The 16,518-nt window shown below is 44.4% G+C and overlaps 1 protein-coding gene across 1 annotated transcript in view; it reads left to right on the forward strand.

The window, feature by feature from the left end:
• cfap46 (cilia and flagella associated protein 46) overlaps positions 1-16,518 on the forward strand; it is a 169,761-nt gene that overhangs the window by 71,254 nt on the left and 81,989 nt on the right. Inside the window, exons 30-32 of the mRNA XM_080206034.1 lie at positions 580-687; positions 3,637-3,801; positions 10,622-10,770. Of these exons, the coding sequence (XP_080062160.1) occupies positions 580-687; positions 3,637-3,801; positions 10,622-10,770 (422 nt within the window). The remainder of the gene's footprint in view (positions 1-579; positions 688-3,636; positions 3,802-10,621; positions 10,771-16,518) is intronic.

Here is a 16,518-nt window from a genome sequence, read left to right on the forward strand (position 1 = left end):
CCAGTGAAATAAAAGCAAACTACCGCAGATGTTGGAAAGCTGAAATAAAAACAGAAAATGCTGGAAAATCTCAGCAGGTCTGGCACCACCTGTGGGTAGGCATTTTGCATCCATTTGACTCCTCTCAAGATATAAAAGCCAGACGGACTCTGCTTCTGTCTCCACAGATGCTGCCAGGCCTGCTGAGCTTTTCCAGCATTTTCTGTTCTGTTCTCATTTGAGGTTTCACAGTGTCTTGGATGATACTTCTACGTTAACAAACAGTCCTGAACCTTGATGATCTAATTATTCTCATTATTGCTGTATGAAGAAGTATTAAGTTGGCCTGAAGCAGTTTAGAATACCCTGAGGGCATTCAATAACTAATTGCAATCTTGCCCTTCCCCTACCCCCTGCTCTCCTCCCTATTCCTTCCTTCGGGTAATTTGTCCTAGCTAACCGTCTAATTGGTTTGTTTACTCATGGGATTGAGCAAGCAAGCTTTTCGACCGCTGTTGAAAATAGGTTCAGTCTGAAGCTGATTGATTGTAATGTATTAATTTTTAACCAATTCCTTCTTTCCTTACATTTTAATCTAAGGAATCATTGACATCAGCAGAGACGTCTATTAAACTGTTAGCTGCTTCCACTCCCGCAGCCCGTGGCGATACGGGAATGAAATCAAATAAGTCAAAGAACAAGAGAGGGGTAAGATGCAATAAATCTGTGGAAACATTTGAATTTATTTTGATGTGAAATGGGTTGCAGAAAATAGGATGCTATGCTTCCCAGTTAATTCAATTTGGCCTGATGGTGTATCACCAATGACCCAGTACCCAATGCCAGATGTTTACTGACCACTCCAGTGTAGCTAAGGTAACATCGCACCTCTCTCCACAAGCCTGCTTTGTGCCCATTCTTCAGTCAGAAATCTAGCCTTACTTACATTGGCATGTAGACTTTAACATCTCTGCTGAAGCGACTTGACATTTGAACCATAGAGTCCCTACAGAGTGAAAAGAAGCCATTTGGCCCATCGAGTCTGCACTGACTCTCTGAAAGAGCATCCCAGGAACAGCCCGCTCCCCCCAGTTCTAACCCTGTGCATTTACAATGGCTGATTTAATTTGCATTTTATGAATGCTCACTAAAACAGCTGTTTGTCGGTGTCCTGTCAGGTCTTTCAATCTTGCCTCATGCCAAGTTACGTCAGTCTAAAACCTGTTCACTGAAGAACAACGTGCACAAGGCAGATCTCAATTTGTAAGAGAATTTGAGGCAAGTGTAACAAAGTCTATCAATCACAGTGCTGCATTGCTCCTTATGCACAGTTCACCATTCTGCTGGGACAGACTGATTCCTGCCTCCTTCAACATGCTGAGCTGGTCTTCACAGACAGCATCGTGCTGCTGGAATCAAGGACCCTCCTGTGTCACCCAAGTCAGATCAGTACAGTGCCTGCATTCGGGGCCTCCTGCCCCCTGGTAACACATGCCAGTACATCTATTTCTTTTAGATGGCACTGTGCTGTGGGACTTGCGCAGTCACCGCAACAAAGGTCAGAAGTTTGACCAGGGGTGGGGGTGGAGTGTGAGGTGAAGTTGGTGGAAAGGGTTGGGACGGGGGTGGGGGGGGGTTGGTACACTTAATGATGGCAGGCAGAGGGACATGGAGTGGATGAAGAAGACGAAGGATAGAAGTCAAAGGGAACTTAGGAGGGGTGGGTGCAGCTGAACCCTGACAAGGCTGCATGAAAAGCTCACAAACGGGGGGTTGCGAGGATACCATGTCATTTACTGGAAGGGGATGCACAAAGACTCCAGCTGTGGAGGGTAGCGCTGCAAGTGGGTGCTTTGCAGGTGACGGGCTCGGGAAAGGATGGTTCAGTCAAGGAACAGGCTTCTTCTTGAGGCCGCTAGCATTTTCCTTCTGGGTAGCTGACATCCTGCACAATCTGATGATGACAGATGGGCTGGAAAGGGTGATATGATGTGCTGAACTGATGATTAAATATGGTGTCGGGACTTTTGAAGCCATGAGCTGATGGCAGACGGATGAATCAGCTGCTAGCCCACCTGGAGAGTCTGAGGGGAACAATTAATGAATTTCCAAGTGCAGAACCTGGTCACGGAGGTGGGATTCTACCATTCAGGCTAGCAGGAAAGTCGTAGCCAGAGCAGCCTGTACTTAGGGCAGAATTCTCTGTTTCTGAGACTAAGTTCTCAGAGAGCTGTAGGGTGAAGAGGGATGCCATTATGTAACGTAAGACCATAATAGGATTTGAACACGAGAAAGTTTGAAATCTGAGCTATTACTATTCTGAAATCTATGTAGGTTAGTGAGGGCACCAGCAGTGGGTTTACAGGACTAGTGTGAGGATGACCTAATGTTTACAGAAGGTGAAATATGGGATGCCAATCCAGAAACATTGGAACAATCAAGTCTGAATTTGTGTTTTGCAGCAGATAGGCTGAGGCAAGGGGGTAGATGGGTGATGTTACAAAGGCAGGAGGCAGTTGGGAAGGTGATACTCCTTTCCATCATTGTTAAGTATAGTGACACAGTGATCAACATTGCTGCCTCACAATGCCAGGGACTCGTGTTCAATTCCAGCCTTGGGTGACTGTGTGGAGTTTGCATGTTCTCCCCATGTTTGCGTGAGTTTCCTTTGGGTGCTCTGGCTTCCTCCCACTGTCTAAAATGTGTGGATTAGGTGAATTGACTGTGGTAACTTGCCCCTTAGTATCCCAAGATGTATAGGGGAAAATATCTGGAATTAAGCATTTACTGATGGCCGTTGTCAATTGTTGTAAAAACCTGTCTGGTTCACTAATGTCCTTGAAGGCAGGAAATGTGCCATCCTTACCTTGTCTGGCCTACATGTGAGTCCAGAGCCACAGCAATGTGTTGTTGATTCTCAATTGCTCTCCAAGGGCAACTAGGGGTGGGTAATAAATGCTGACTCACCAGCAATATCTATATGCCATGAATGAATAAAAAAAAATAGCTGGTAAATACGTGGAATGATGGGGTTAAGGCCTAAGATGCTCTGCTGTCGAATTGGTGCAGACTTGGAATCGCACTGTGGGGATTCCATCAAATGAAAGTGGTTTCATCAATGTAATCATGCAATAATAGAACTCTGCCTTTTAGTCTCCAGCTTTTGCAAATAATGTTAAGTTACACATTGATTGAATAGCTAGCTTTTCTTTATATTTTCGAAGCGGTTTATAGAAGAAACAATCCTGGTGGCGAGAAGCCACTCATTTACACTGATCACCATTCACAACTAAAAATGATCAAACATAACAATGGTAAAAACAATGTACTTTTAAAAATATCCTGCATCTGTAGCTGTCGTTTTAATTGTATGTTATTTAAATCTCTTCTCAGTTGTAAGAAGCAAATGACTAGCTTGAAATCTAAGCTTCAAAATACCAAGCACTGACTATAGCCAAATTGTAATTTCTGCATATTGCTGGAGTCCAGGGATTACTTTCTCCAAGCAAATGCAACTGTACTGCCAGATTGACAGTTAATTTGGGTGTTTTGTGATAAATTGGTACAAAAAATATTGTTGCTTTGATGCAAGTCCAACAAGCTGCTAGCAGTTTTCTATCAATTCTAAATTTTTGGTGTATTTTCCTTTTCTAATAGTCAGCCTCTGAAGCTCGAGACAAAGCTCAATCAAAAATGCTGCCTGACTCCATGCCTGCTTCCCCAGAGGAGTGGGCGAATTTTGTATGCCCCTCTGAAATCGAAGAGGTCTTTAAGAAAGGCTCAAGTTGCAGCCTGATCAACAAGAAAAATGTTCTGAAACCTGTAAGTATTAGAAAATGCTTCTGAAAGTTGGGAGAAATTATACTTTTTGTGTAATTTATTCAGGTCTTTGTCATAAGTTAACTCGGAGAGGTAAGAGTGTGGATTTTCTGATCTCCGTTAAATTTTCTGACCAAGCTAACAAGCTCTTTTGGCTGAAAGTTCTTTCAAAGTTTTTCACTTGGCTTTATATTTAATATGTATGTTATTAGTGCTCGGAGAAGCAAATTGCTAATCATCCAGTCAGGCCTGCTGTGACATTGATTTGTTTATTTGCACACTGCTCTCTTGTTTATAAATTCGCTGATGCCTGTTACTCCATTAATTTTTCATTTGTTGTTGTGTACAATGCTTCATGAAGTAACTCACTGTTTACTGACTACTGACCTAATGGCTGGATTTGTTGTTTTCTATTGCTTATGCACTTGATTCAGCAGTGACCAATTTACTATGAATTCATGAATTCAATGCCACCTACTCAACTATATGTGCCACAGTGCTTATCAGTGGCCTTGCTTTGTTTTCAGTAGGCCAGGTTGGTGTAAAGAGTTTCTTATATTCTGCATAAAGGAAAATCCGGCCAGATGATTGGTCTCCTGTAATGGAGCCTGTCCTATCCAGCAATAAACAGCAAAAAAAAAGCTATTCCCAAATGCATTTAAGGCAAAATCTGCTCTCTTGGTGGTGATTAGGTGGTGTCAAAGAAGGAAACATTTTGTTCCAATGTAATTTTCCTCCTTTATTCTGTTATTTTTAAATGAATGACTGCAATAACTTCATTTATCCACTCTTCCTAGTACACCGTCATCACCTTCTTTTACATTATTGAGAAAGGACTATTCAATGAAATCAAATTACTGCGGATGCTGGAATCTGAAACCACAAGAGAAAATGCTGGAAAATCTCAGCAGGTCTGGCAGCATCTGTAAGGAGAGAAAAGAGCTGACATTTCGAGTCCAGATGACCCTTTATCAAAGCATTGACAAAGGGATCTGGACTCAAAATGTCAGCTGTTTTCTCCTTACAGGTGCTGCCAGATCTGCTGAGAGTTTCCAGCATTTTCTCTTCAGGAACTATTCAGTGTTGTGCGGATCAGAGTTTGCAGTTCGCAATGCAATGAGAGATCAACTGGCAGATTGAAAATAATGAGGATGCTGAGACTGCTCCTGGATGACTAAGTTGCAGCATTTTCTCTGTCTGAAAAATTCCCATTGATGACTAACTACTATTTTCCTGCTTTCAAACTCCAGTGCCATACATAAACTCCTATTGATTGAACCCTTGCTCATCTATTTCAGCCAATTCCTTGTCTACATTCTCTCTCGGTATTACTTCCTATCATTTAATTAAATCAATGCATCATTTAATTCTATTATGTTATTGTCTACCACAAAACTAAATGTGTTCTGAGTCAAATAAATGGATGTCCAATCTTCAGTTTGTTTGATGTCTGACCTAAACCCCACCCACCTCCAACCTGCACCCATGACAGAGTGGAGGCTGCTTTGGCCAAACCCCAGGTGTCAGAAAGAACAAATCCTGTGAAGTTTTGAATAACACTATCTTTCAGGTACTTAAGAATGGCAAACTTAACATCCCGGATGACTTCAATACTCAGGTCGATCCGACCTTCAAACCTCCATAACTGTTGTCCTTCCTCCTACATGCACAAGCCATTTTCAACACTCAGTAGAAGAGACCCCACATCCTTAGGGAGAAGTAGAGATGCTGGAGGAGGGGAGGTGTTGTCTCTCCAGTGCTAGGCACCTCAATGGTCACTGACAACACATGCCCACCTGTTTCACTGGAAAATAGGTCTTATTCTTGATGGCTGCAAATGGCGGCAGCAGCATGCTGTACAAGCTGGAATCCCTTGAAGCACTAGACACGTTGGGAGGAATTTTCCTTCCCGCGGGCAGGGGAGCAGACTATGCAAAAGTCCATTGACCTCGAGCAGGATCTTTCGGTTTTGGAGCAAGTGTGACCAGAAAATCCTGCCTGTCAAAGCGGATCCGTTCTACCTGTTACTCCTGTGTTTTTACAGTGGTAACAGATGAGACCTTCCTGTGTCTCATATTCTGGGAGCTCCATCTCTGTGCAATGCCCTCTACCCTGTGAAGTGGCATGTGGTTGTGGAGCAGGCAGCTAGTGCTATTGCTCTTGGTGTTGCTGCTCCACTTGTGCCTCATCAGAAGTACAAACTCGAGCTGCACCCAGGCCCTGGTGAAAGCTGACAGCAGGGGAGGAGCAGCCGAAGGTGAGTGATGTGCAAGACAGCTGAAGTGATTTTTCAAGAAGTTATCAATCACCTGTTGAGCAGTGGAAGCACACTCTGAGAGGTACTGCTGAGAGCAGCAGCCTCGCAGCTGATCATAGCTGGAGCTCTACAGGGTCACTGATCAGAACCTTCCCAGCCTGTCGCTGAAGAGGCTTTTCCACTGTGTGCCCACCTGGTTAACCCTCGTGAGTAGTAGACAGCTCTGAAATGATGGATTGGCTGACAAAATCAGAATTCTTTACTAACACGAGACTGAATTATCTATTAGGATATTTCAATGCTGCTCATCTTCAAACCTGGTGTAACTGGAAGTGGGTGGGAGATGTTCAAACCCTGACCCAATATCACTTTTAATGAATTAAACTCCTCACACAAACTAAACCCACCTCTCTTACCTGGAAAATTCAACCCTGCCCCCTCCTTCCTCACCGTGCGCCCCGCCCCCCCACTGATTTTAATTGTTCCATTATTGGTGGCCATGCCTTCAGTTGCCTTGAGCTGTAAGCTCTTGAATTTCCTGCTAAATCTTTCCTCCTCTCTACATTGTTTTTCTACTTTTAAGATGCCCCTTAAATCTGAATCTTTCATAGAATCCCTACAAAGTAGAAGGAGGTCATTTTGCCCATTGAGCCTGCACCATGACAATCCCATCCAGGCCTTATAGCCGTAACCCCACATATTTAGCCTGCTAATCCCCTTGACAATAAGGAGCAATTTAACACAGTCAATCCACCTAACCTGCACATCTTTGACCAAACGTTTTGGCCATCTGATTAAATATTTCCTGAGGTGGTCATATTTTGTTTTATAAAATCTTCTGTGAAGCACCTTGGAAATTTGATTGTCTTCAAGGTCTACTGAAAATAAAATTTGCTATTATGCTATATATGTGATGTCTGTCACTAGGCGCAATTCTCCCATCTTGCTGAGCTAATTGTTTAGCGCAGCGGGCCAGGAGATTCTCATGTCGGCTGATTTGTGGGGTTTGTACATGTGTTCGCGTCCCGCTAGCGTCTCCTAGTGCCAGATTTCCAGCAGCGCACCAGAAATCGGCAGCAAGGCACAAAGACCATTTAAATGGTCAATTTAATATTATTTAAATATCATTATCAGGCCCAGGACTGAAATCCCTGGGCCCATTAGCCTCTTCCACCCCTGCCCAGAGTGGTTCATTCCAACAGGGCTTATAAGTAGCTCCCCACTTTCGGGGAGCTAGTGACCTGATTCCGCTGGAGTGAAGGGGGCGCAATTGCCTCCCCCCACCCCCCCAGAGTGTCGGGTGGCAGGGGATGACCCTGAGCATTAGCCCCTTGGCACTGCCCAAGGGTCAAAGTGCTAATGTCCCTGGGGCATCTTCCAGTGGAGGGGGTAGGTGGGGGTGGGGGAGGCTGGTCGCAACTGCGGGACAGGGCTTGGGACTTCAAGGAGTGCGGAGGGTGGGGAGGCAAAGCCAGAGAAACAATGTTAGCTAGTCTCCAATCTTCTGGTACCTTGACCGTGGCTAAAGAGAATACAAAGATTTTGGCCAAGGCCTAAGCAATTTCTTTCCCTCGTCTCTCTCAGTATTCTGGGTTAGATGCTATCTGGCCCTGGGGACTTGATCACCTTAATGTTTTTCAAAGCCTCCAATACCTCCTCCCTTTTTATCTGAACATATCCTAAATGTCAAAATCCTCCTTTCTACACTCACCAGACACCACACTCTTCTCCTTTGTGAATACTGATGCAAATATTCATCTGGCTCCACACACAAATTCCCTCCATGTCCTTGAGTGAACTACCCTTTCTTAGCTATCCTCTTCTTCCTTATAAACACATAAGAAGCCTTGGGATTCATAGAAACATAGGAGGTAGGAGCAGGCGGAGGCTATTTGGGCCTTCAAACCTGCTCCGCCATTCATCAAGATCATGGCTGATCATCCAACTCAATAACGTAATCCTGCTTTCTCCCCATAACCTTTGATCCCGTTCACCCTAAGTGTTATATCCAGCCGCCTCTTGAATACATTCAATGTTTTGACATCAATTACTTCCTGTGATAATGTATTCCACAGGCTCACAACTCTTTGGGTGAAGAAATGTTTCCTCATGTCCGTCCGAAATGGTCTACCTTGTGTCCTCAGACTGCGACCCCTGGTTCTGGACGCCTGCACCATCGGAAACATCCTTCCTGCATCTACCAACTAGTCCCATTAGAATATAAGTCTCGATGAGATTCTCCCCTCATTTGTCTGAACTCCTGCGAAAACAATCCTAACTTGGTCAATCCCCCTTCATACATCCGCCATCCCCGGAATCTGCCTGGTAAACCTTCGTTCCTTTCCCTCAAGAGCAAGAACATCCTTCCTCAGAAAAGGAGACCAAAACTGCATGCAGTATTGTAGGTGTGGCCTCACCAAGGCCCTGTATAATTGCAACAACACATCCCCGCTCCTGTTCTCAAAACCTCTCGCAATGAAGGCCAACGTACCATTTGCCTTTTTTTATTGCCTGCTACACCTGCATGCTTATCTTCAGTGACTGGTGCACAAGGACACCCAGGTCCCGCTGCACACTCCCTCTCCCAATTTACAGCCATTTAGGTAGTAATCTGCCTTCTTGTTTTTGTTTTCAAAGTGAATAACCTCACATTTATCCAAATTATACTACTTATCGTGATAAATTATACATTTCATACGCCCTTTTTGCCTTCCTAATTCCCTGTGTAAACTCCAATCTAAGCAGACTGGCAATCCGACATTGATTGACATGCCTTGGAAGATGTGGCCCTTGATGTTTTATAATGTCAATTGTCTGTAGGCTAACAATTGTCAGCTGCACATTACCTGGCACCTTGCCTCCTCAGCCATCTGCTACACTGCCCTTTTCCCACATATTTGCCACCCACTGCGCAATGCCTACCCTACTTCTTAACTTAACCATCTGCCTCCCTAATGCATTTGCATGCTTCCCTACCCCTCCCCTTTATGTCCCCCCCCCAATGCCACCCTCCTCCTCACTCACCCACCTGCCACTCTCCTATTCCACCACTCCCCCACCCACTTACCTTACACATTCTTTCTCTCTGTACCTTCTTCAAGCGGCATTGGGACCTATAAATGTACCAGAACATGGCAGCTAGTAGAGTTAAAGGGGTCACAGCTTGATATGCCCCGATGATCTTACACTATGAAGAGGAATTCCAAGAACAGGTACACTCCATGGGAGTGATTCTCCCATTCTGATGCGCTGTTTTTTTAGTGTGGCAGGCCAGGAGAATTGCGTGTGGGCCACAGGATTTGTGCAGGTGTTCCCAATGTGTGCACATCTGAGTGGCGGATACCCAGCATGATCGGGAACATGCTGGAAACTGGCGGGAACAGCAGATAAGTTATTTCCAAATTCACTCCAGTGGGGTTCAGAATGTCATCTCACTTTTGGGAAACTAGCGGGAGACCCCGCTGAAGTGAAGGGCGGGGGGCGCAGTCAGGGCCCCCCAGGGGGTCATGTGGCAGGGAGTGGTGCCCTATGGGCATGGGCATCCTGGCAGTGCCAGCCTCTGCCCTGGCACTGTCCACTGGGCATGAGGCAATGCCAAAGGGTTGGGGCCCAGGGGTGATCAGTGGGGGTGGATGGATTCTGCTGCCACTCTGCATTGGAATTGATCGGGGCTGGAGCGATCGGAGTGGGTGGTCTGCTTGGGGAGGTCTGCCAGCCATGGGGATGTCTGCTAGGGTGGGGGGTAGTCTGCTGGGGGATGGTCTACCTGTTTTGGGGGAGGAATCTTGCTAGTGGAAAGATGCTGGAGATTGAGGCACTTCGGGGTGGAGGTATTGGGGCTGGCCCGGGAATGGTAATGGGGGCCGCACATACCTTGGGCATGGCTGGGCGGGGCAGCACTGCGAGGTTCCCGGGCTGGCCAGCAATCGAGCTGGTCAATGATCGGGAGGCTGACAGATTGGGACCACTGCTCGTGCACAGAGTTCCGGAACTGTCAGACTCTGGTCTGGATAGGCCCCACCCCCACGAGCTTTTAATGATAGCCACATTCGTGACCTCTGCATTACACAGAGTGTGGGAAATTCAAATCTGAACTCCCACTGGAAAAACAATAGCGATTTACACCAGTTTTCCCACAAATTCAGCACTTTGAACTTTTTTGGGAGAATCCAACCCCACCCCCAACCTCCATATTTCTGAAGAGGCCAGATCAGAAGCATGGGTGAGAAATGTGGATCTTCAGTCTGAGGAAAGATAACCCAAGCAAAGTAGCATTCCAACATTATTTGACATGCCTTGAAAGATTTGGCCCCTGATGTTATATGATGTCATGTGTCTGCAGGCTAACAATTGTCGGCTGCGCATGAATCTCACTGCCCAGGCTCGGAGTGATTGTCTTTCAATAAATGCAACAGATGTTTGTGTCTAGCAATGTATTTTTAGGTGAAGACAACCCAACATTGATTGGATTGGATTTTGTTTTTAAATTTATGCCTTCTAGACAATAAATTAGATTTGATAATGTAGCTTCGGCAAAACTAACTGATTTATTTTCCTTTTTGTAAGACCTACAGTTTATTCTACCTGGATTTATTAGCGAAGGAGTTGCAAGCTTTATCGTATACGCACTTGACATTGCCTGTTCTTCAGCTGGCAAAATTAATAGCCAGTGACGTGTTGGACAACAAGAGTCTCTCTGACTTTTACCATCTCAGGTTAATTTTGTTTTCTCCAAAGTACAGCTTGCAGTAATTTCTTGAATGCAATATCATTTAAGTACTTTTTATGTTTTTTACCTTTTAGATAAACAATCTGTTGTTTTAATTTAGACAAATTGTTTAATTTATTTCGAGTGCTAGGTTCAATCCAAAAGTCTTTTCTTGACCGTCTGCCTTTCATCCATGGCAGTGTTACCTCCAGAGTTCACCAGCCTCAAATCCTCCAACCGATGCAAATTATGATCAGAAGCAAAATTATTTCCCATATTGTCTCACTCTCCATCACTCCCCTCCTTGTTGACTCATAAAGAACAAAGAAAATTACAGCACAGGAACAGGCCCTTTGGCCCGCCAAGCCTGCACCGATGATGCTGCCCAAATGAACTAAAACCCCCTATCCTTCTGGAGATCATATCCCTCTATTCCCATTCTAGTCACGTATTTGTCAAGATGCCCCTTAAAAGTCACCATCGTATCTGCTTCACTATCCCCCCTATCAGTGAGATCCAGGCACCCACCATCCTCTGTGTAAAAAAAAAGCTCGCCTCGTACATCTCCTTGAAACCTTGCACCTTAAACCGATGATATTTGGTGGGATTCCTCCAGGATTCATCCCCTGTGTTTTTCAGCGTCGGAGGCAGCTCACCATTGGCCACTGATCTTTTGGTCCCACTGATGTCTCCTGCATTTTATGTGGCTCACCCTTCCTGTCACCAGGGAACCCACTGCGTTCATTTTCAGCAGGATCAGAAAACCCCACTAACGGGAAGGGATGAAAACCCCCACCCATTGTCTCTCATTCCCCTCGTGATCTAAATTTAAATTTGTCCTCCTGGTGTTTAAATGTCTTGCCCCTTCCGATGGCAGTAATCTTTTGCAGTGCTACAACCATCATGCCAATCCCTCACCACCAATGTTTCTCCATTCCCTTCAGTCAGGCCTCTTTGTTCACCCTTACTCTGCTCCACCGTTGCTGGCTTCAGGCTCTGAGACATTTCCATTGTAAACCTCCAGGCACTCCTTAAAACCCATCTCTTTGACAATGCTCCTTTTAAAACTTTTTCTTTGACTGTGTATTTCTCTAACCATGTACAAGTGGGACATTTTCTGTATTAAATGTACCGTGTATTTGCACTTTATAATAGTGTGCTATTTGTGACAATCATCAGGGCGGCACAGTGGGTAGCACTGCTGCCTCACAGTGCCAGGGACCAGATTCAAATCCTGGCTTGGATCACTGTCTGTGTGGAGTTTGCACATTCTCCCCATGTCTGCGTGTGTTTCCCCGGGTGCTCCAATTTCCTCTCACTCCAAAGATGTGTGGGTTAGGTGCATTGGCCATTTTAAATTACCCCTTAGTGTCAGGGGGACTAACTAGGGTAACTGCATAGGGTTATGGAGGTGGACCTGGGTGGGATTGTGGTCGGTTCGGACTCGATAGCCTCATTCTGCCTGTAGGATTCTGTGAATTATATGCCCAGCCAGGCAATGCAACTATTAGATTTTACTCAGTGTAGATTTTAACTTGTTACCTAATGTTTGTTTGCATAAAGAAAAATACATACAATATTTAAGACGTTTTTTGCATTTTACGGATTATATTTTTATCATTTTATATTGGCCAGTTATCAAAACAGCTTTAAATATCATTGTTAGATTTCACTATCATTCTAACAACTGTTGAATATTGTTTCATTATTTGTCCCAAATTTTTAAAACTTCTTTGGGATTGTTTCATTAATTTTATCTTTTCCAATGGAAAAGCCCAATTTCATTTGTTTTTATTCATAACTGTATTTCCTCATTCTTGAATTTTTACTATATCTGTTCAATAACTTTTAACTCCTTAGCTTTAATGAAGTGTTCAGAGCTCCATGTATTGCTTCAACTTTCAGCTAACCAGAATATTCCCGAACTTCAATATACATTTGTCAGCTTTTATGTCCATTGCTCATGTATGACTTTTCATAAATCTATGTATATACACTCTTAGATCTCTCTCCCACTAACTTAAGAGTCTAACCAATTAGGCTTTAGTTTATATCACTACTTTTTAGTTCAAATATGCTACCTTTTTATGTATTTTATAGTGTGAGAGGAGGTATAGTGGTGAGCATAGCTGCCTTCCAAGCAATTGACCTGCGTTCGGTTCCCAGCCATCACATTGAGAATTTATTTATTTTTGGGGTGGCACAGTGGCAGAGTGGTTAGCACTGCTGCTTCACAGCTCCAGTGACCTGAGTTCGATTCCTGGCTTGGGTCACTGTGTGGAGTTTACACATTCTCCCTGTGTCTGCATGGATTTCCTCGAGATGCTCCGGTTTCCTCCCGTAGTCCAAAGAGGTGCGGGTTAGGTTGATTGGCCATGCTAAATTGCCCCTTAGTGCCCTGGGATGTGTAGGTTAGAGGGATTAGTGGAGTAAGTGTGTGAGATTATGGGGAAAGGGCCTGGGGTGGAACTGTTTTCAGTGCAGACTCAATGGGCCAAATGGCCTCTTTCTGCATGGTAGGGTTTCTATGATTCTTTGATCTGCCACCTATCTGGCCAGCGGATTAACCTTGCAACATCATCCAACAATTTCCCACAGGCTCCCTCATTGTCCTCACCTAATTGGAAAACATTGATCTGATGATTTTTGTGTACAGAACTACCTAAATTCTACCAACATAGAAAGCAACCATTTTCCCTCCATTATGCTTTCTGTACCCATTATCCATGTGCCTATCATCTCTAATACCATGTTTATCAAGCATCATAACTCTTGTCCTGTTACCAAATAGTTTCAAGTATTTACCCCCCTAACCTTCACCAACAAACTCATTATTTTCTTGAAAACTCTATTAAATCATCAACTGCCCTTCCCAAACTGATTTGTCTCTCATTAGACCATACCTGCCTAAGCAGTTATTATTCTCCGGCAATTAACCTACAGTTGAGGTCAAGCTAACTAGTAACATGTTGTATTATCTCTTTCTGTTTTGTTAAACATGGATGTAAAATTTGCATCCTCTAATTCTTTAACATAATTCCCATCGCAAATATTTCAGAAAATTAAACACAGCCTCCTTCATTTTTTTCAGTAACCTGGGGTGTATACTATGTGGGCCAAGCAAGTTTTACTTTATTCCCATTAACTTCTTCAATGCAGTTTCTATTTGAACATTTCCATTTGTTAGTGGCTGTTCCACTTTACCGTCAAGAACTATGAAGCTACACTCTCACCGTCTATGTAGAGACTGGTGCAAAATACTTGCTAAATTAATCTGTCATTTCAGCAGTCTCAAACATGGGGGATAGTTACAATGTTATTCCCAACAAAAAAGGCCCATTCTTTGTTATCATATTCACTGAGAGTATTAAATTAAAAGCTGATACGTTTAGAGTGGCTAAAAGTAGTGGGCGAGTGGAAGATTGGGAGAGGTTTAAAAATCAACAAAGATTGACTAAGAAGTTGATAAAGAAAGGAAGGATAGATGATGAAGCTAAACTGGCACTAAATATAAAAAAGGACATTAAGAGTTTTTGCAAATATGTAAAGAAGAGGAGGCTGGCTGGAGTGAATGTTGGACCCTTAGAGGATGAGAGGGGGGATTTAGTGGTGGGCTTGAGGAAATGGCGGAGGCCTTAAATAAGTTTTTTTTGCCTCAGTCTTCACGGAGGAGGACGCGAATAGTTTGCTGGAGATTAAAGATAGAAGGACGGTAGGAGTTGAGGGCCTAAATGCAATTACTCTCACTAGAGAGGTAGTGCTTGATAGACTAACGGGACTGATGGTGGACAAGTCCCCAGGACAGGATGGAATGAATCCCAGGGTTCTGAAGGAAATGGCAGAGGTGATAGTCGATGCCTTCGTGATTATTTACCAAACTTCGCTGGATTCCGGGGAAGTGCCAAAAGATTGGAAAACGGCTAATGTTACGCCGCTGTTTAAAAAAGGTAGCAGGCAAAAGGCAGGGAATTATAGGCCGGTTAGTTTAACGTCTGTAGTTGGAAAAATGCTTCAATCCGTCATCAAAGAAGAAATAGCAAGGCACCGAGAAAAGAATGGTTTGATGGAGCAGACGCAGCACGGATTCGTTAAGGGGAAGTTGTGTTTGACAAATTTATTGGATTTCTATGAGGATGTGACTAGTGCAGTACACAGAGGGGAACCGGTGGATGTGGTGTTTCTCGATTTTCAAAAGGCGTTTGATAAGGTGCCTCACAAAAAGGTTGCTTCAGAAGGTTAGGGGGCGTGGAGTTGGGGGTAAGGTGTTAGTGTGGATAGAGGATTGGTTGTCTAATAGGAGGCAGAGAGTTGGTATCAATGGGTGCTATTCTAATTGGCGGTTGGTGACTAGTGGAGTGCCGCAGGGATGGTGCTGGGGCCTCAGCTATTTACCATTTATATAGATGATCTGGAGGAGGGGGCTGAGTGTAGGGTAACGAAATTTGCTGATGACACAAAGATGAGTGGAAAAGCAAATTGTAGGGAGGTTGTGGGAAGTCTGCAGAGGGATCTGGATAGGCTGAGCGAGTGGGCGAGGACCTGGCAGATGGAGTACAATGTTAGCAAGTGTGAGGTTATCCACTTCGGCAGAAATAATAGTAGGAGGGATTACTATTTAAAGGGTGAAAAGCTGCAGCATGCTACGGTGCAGGGGGACCTGGGGGTCCTTGTGCATGAGTCGCAAAAACCCAGTCTGCAGGTGCAGCAGGTGATCAAGAAGGTGAATGGGATGCTGGCCTTTATAGCGAGGGGGATAGAATATAAAAGCAGGGAGGTCTTGCTGCAACTGTACAGGGCACTGGTGAGGCCGCAGATGGAGTACTGTGTGCAGTTTTGGTCGCCGCACTTGCGCAAGGATATTTTGGCCTTGGAGGGAGTGCAGGGGAGGTTCACTAGGCTGATACCGGAGATGAGGACGTTGGACTATGAAGAGAGACTAAATAGACTGGGTCTGTACTTGTTGGAGTTTAGAAGGATGAGGGGGGATCTTATAGAGATGTATAAGATAATGAAAGGGATGGATAGGGTAGAGGTAGAGAGATTCTTCCCGCTCAGAAAGGACAGCAGGACTAGAGGGCACAGCCTCAAGATAAGGGGGGTGCAGTTTAGAACGGAGTTGAGGAGGAACTTCTTCACTCAAAGGGTGGTGAATCTCTGGAATTCTCTGCCCGTTGAAGTGGTGGAGGCTACCTCGCTAAATATACTTAAGTCACGGGTAGATAGGTTTTTGACAGACAAGGGAATTAAGGGTTATGGGGAGAGAGCAGGAAAGTGGAACTGATCCACTTCAGATCAGCCATGATCTTATTGAATGACGGGGCAGGCTCGAAGGGCTAGATGGCCTACTCCTGCTCCTAGTTCTTATGTTCTTACTTCTTTCATTTGTTCAAGGGATGTCCTTCCCTTGAGCTGAATGATTGACAAAGCCATATTCTGAAGGCATTTAAGAGTCAACCACATTGCAATGGGTCTGGAATCCCATGCCACATGCAGGCCAGACCTGGTAAGGGTGGCAGGTTTCCTTCCCTAAAGAACATTGGTGAATGAGATGGGTTTTTACAACAATCAATGATGGTTTCATGGGCAACATTAGACTTCTAATTCCGGATTTTTATTGAATTCAAATTTCAGTGTCTGATGTGGGATTCAAACCCAGATCCCCAGAGTATTACATCTCTGGATTACTAGTCTAGTGACAATACCACCGCAATGTTGCTCCATTATCTTTATTTTTAGAAAATGCATACTTGCATAA

This window comes from Carcharhinus amblyrhynchos, chromosome 17 (assembly GCF_965287045.1).
Source record: "Carcharhinus amblyrhynchos chromosome 17, sCarAmb.v2.hapA, whole genome shotgun sequence".
NCBI classification, from domain to species: domain Eukaryota; kingdom Metazoa; phylum Chordata; class Chondrichthyes; order Carcharhiniformes; family Carcharhinidae; genus Carcharhinus; species Carcharhinus amblyrhynchos.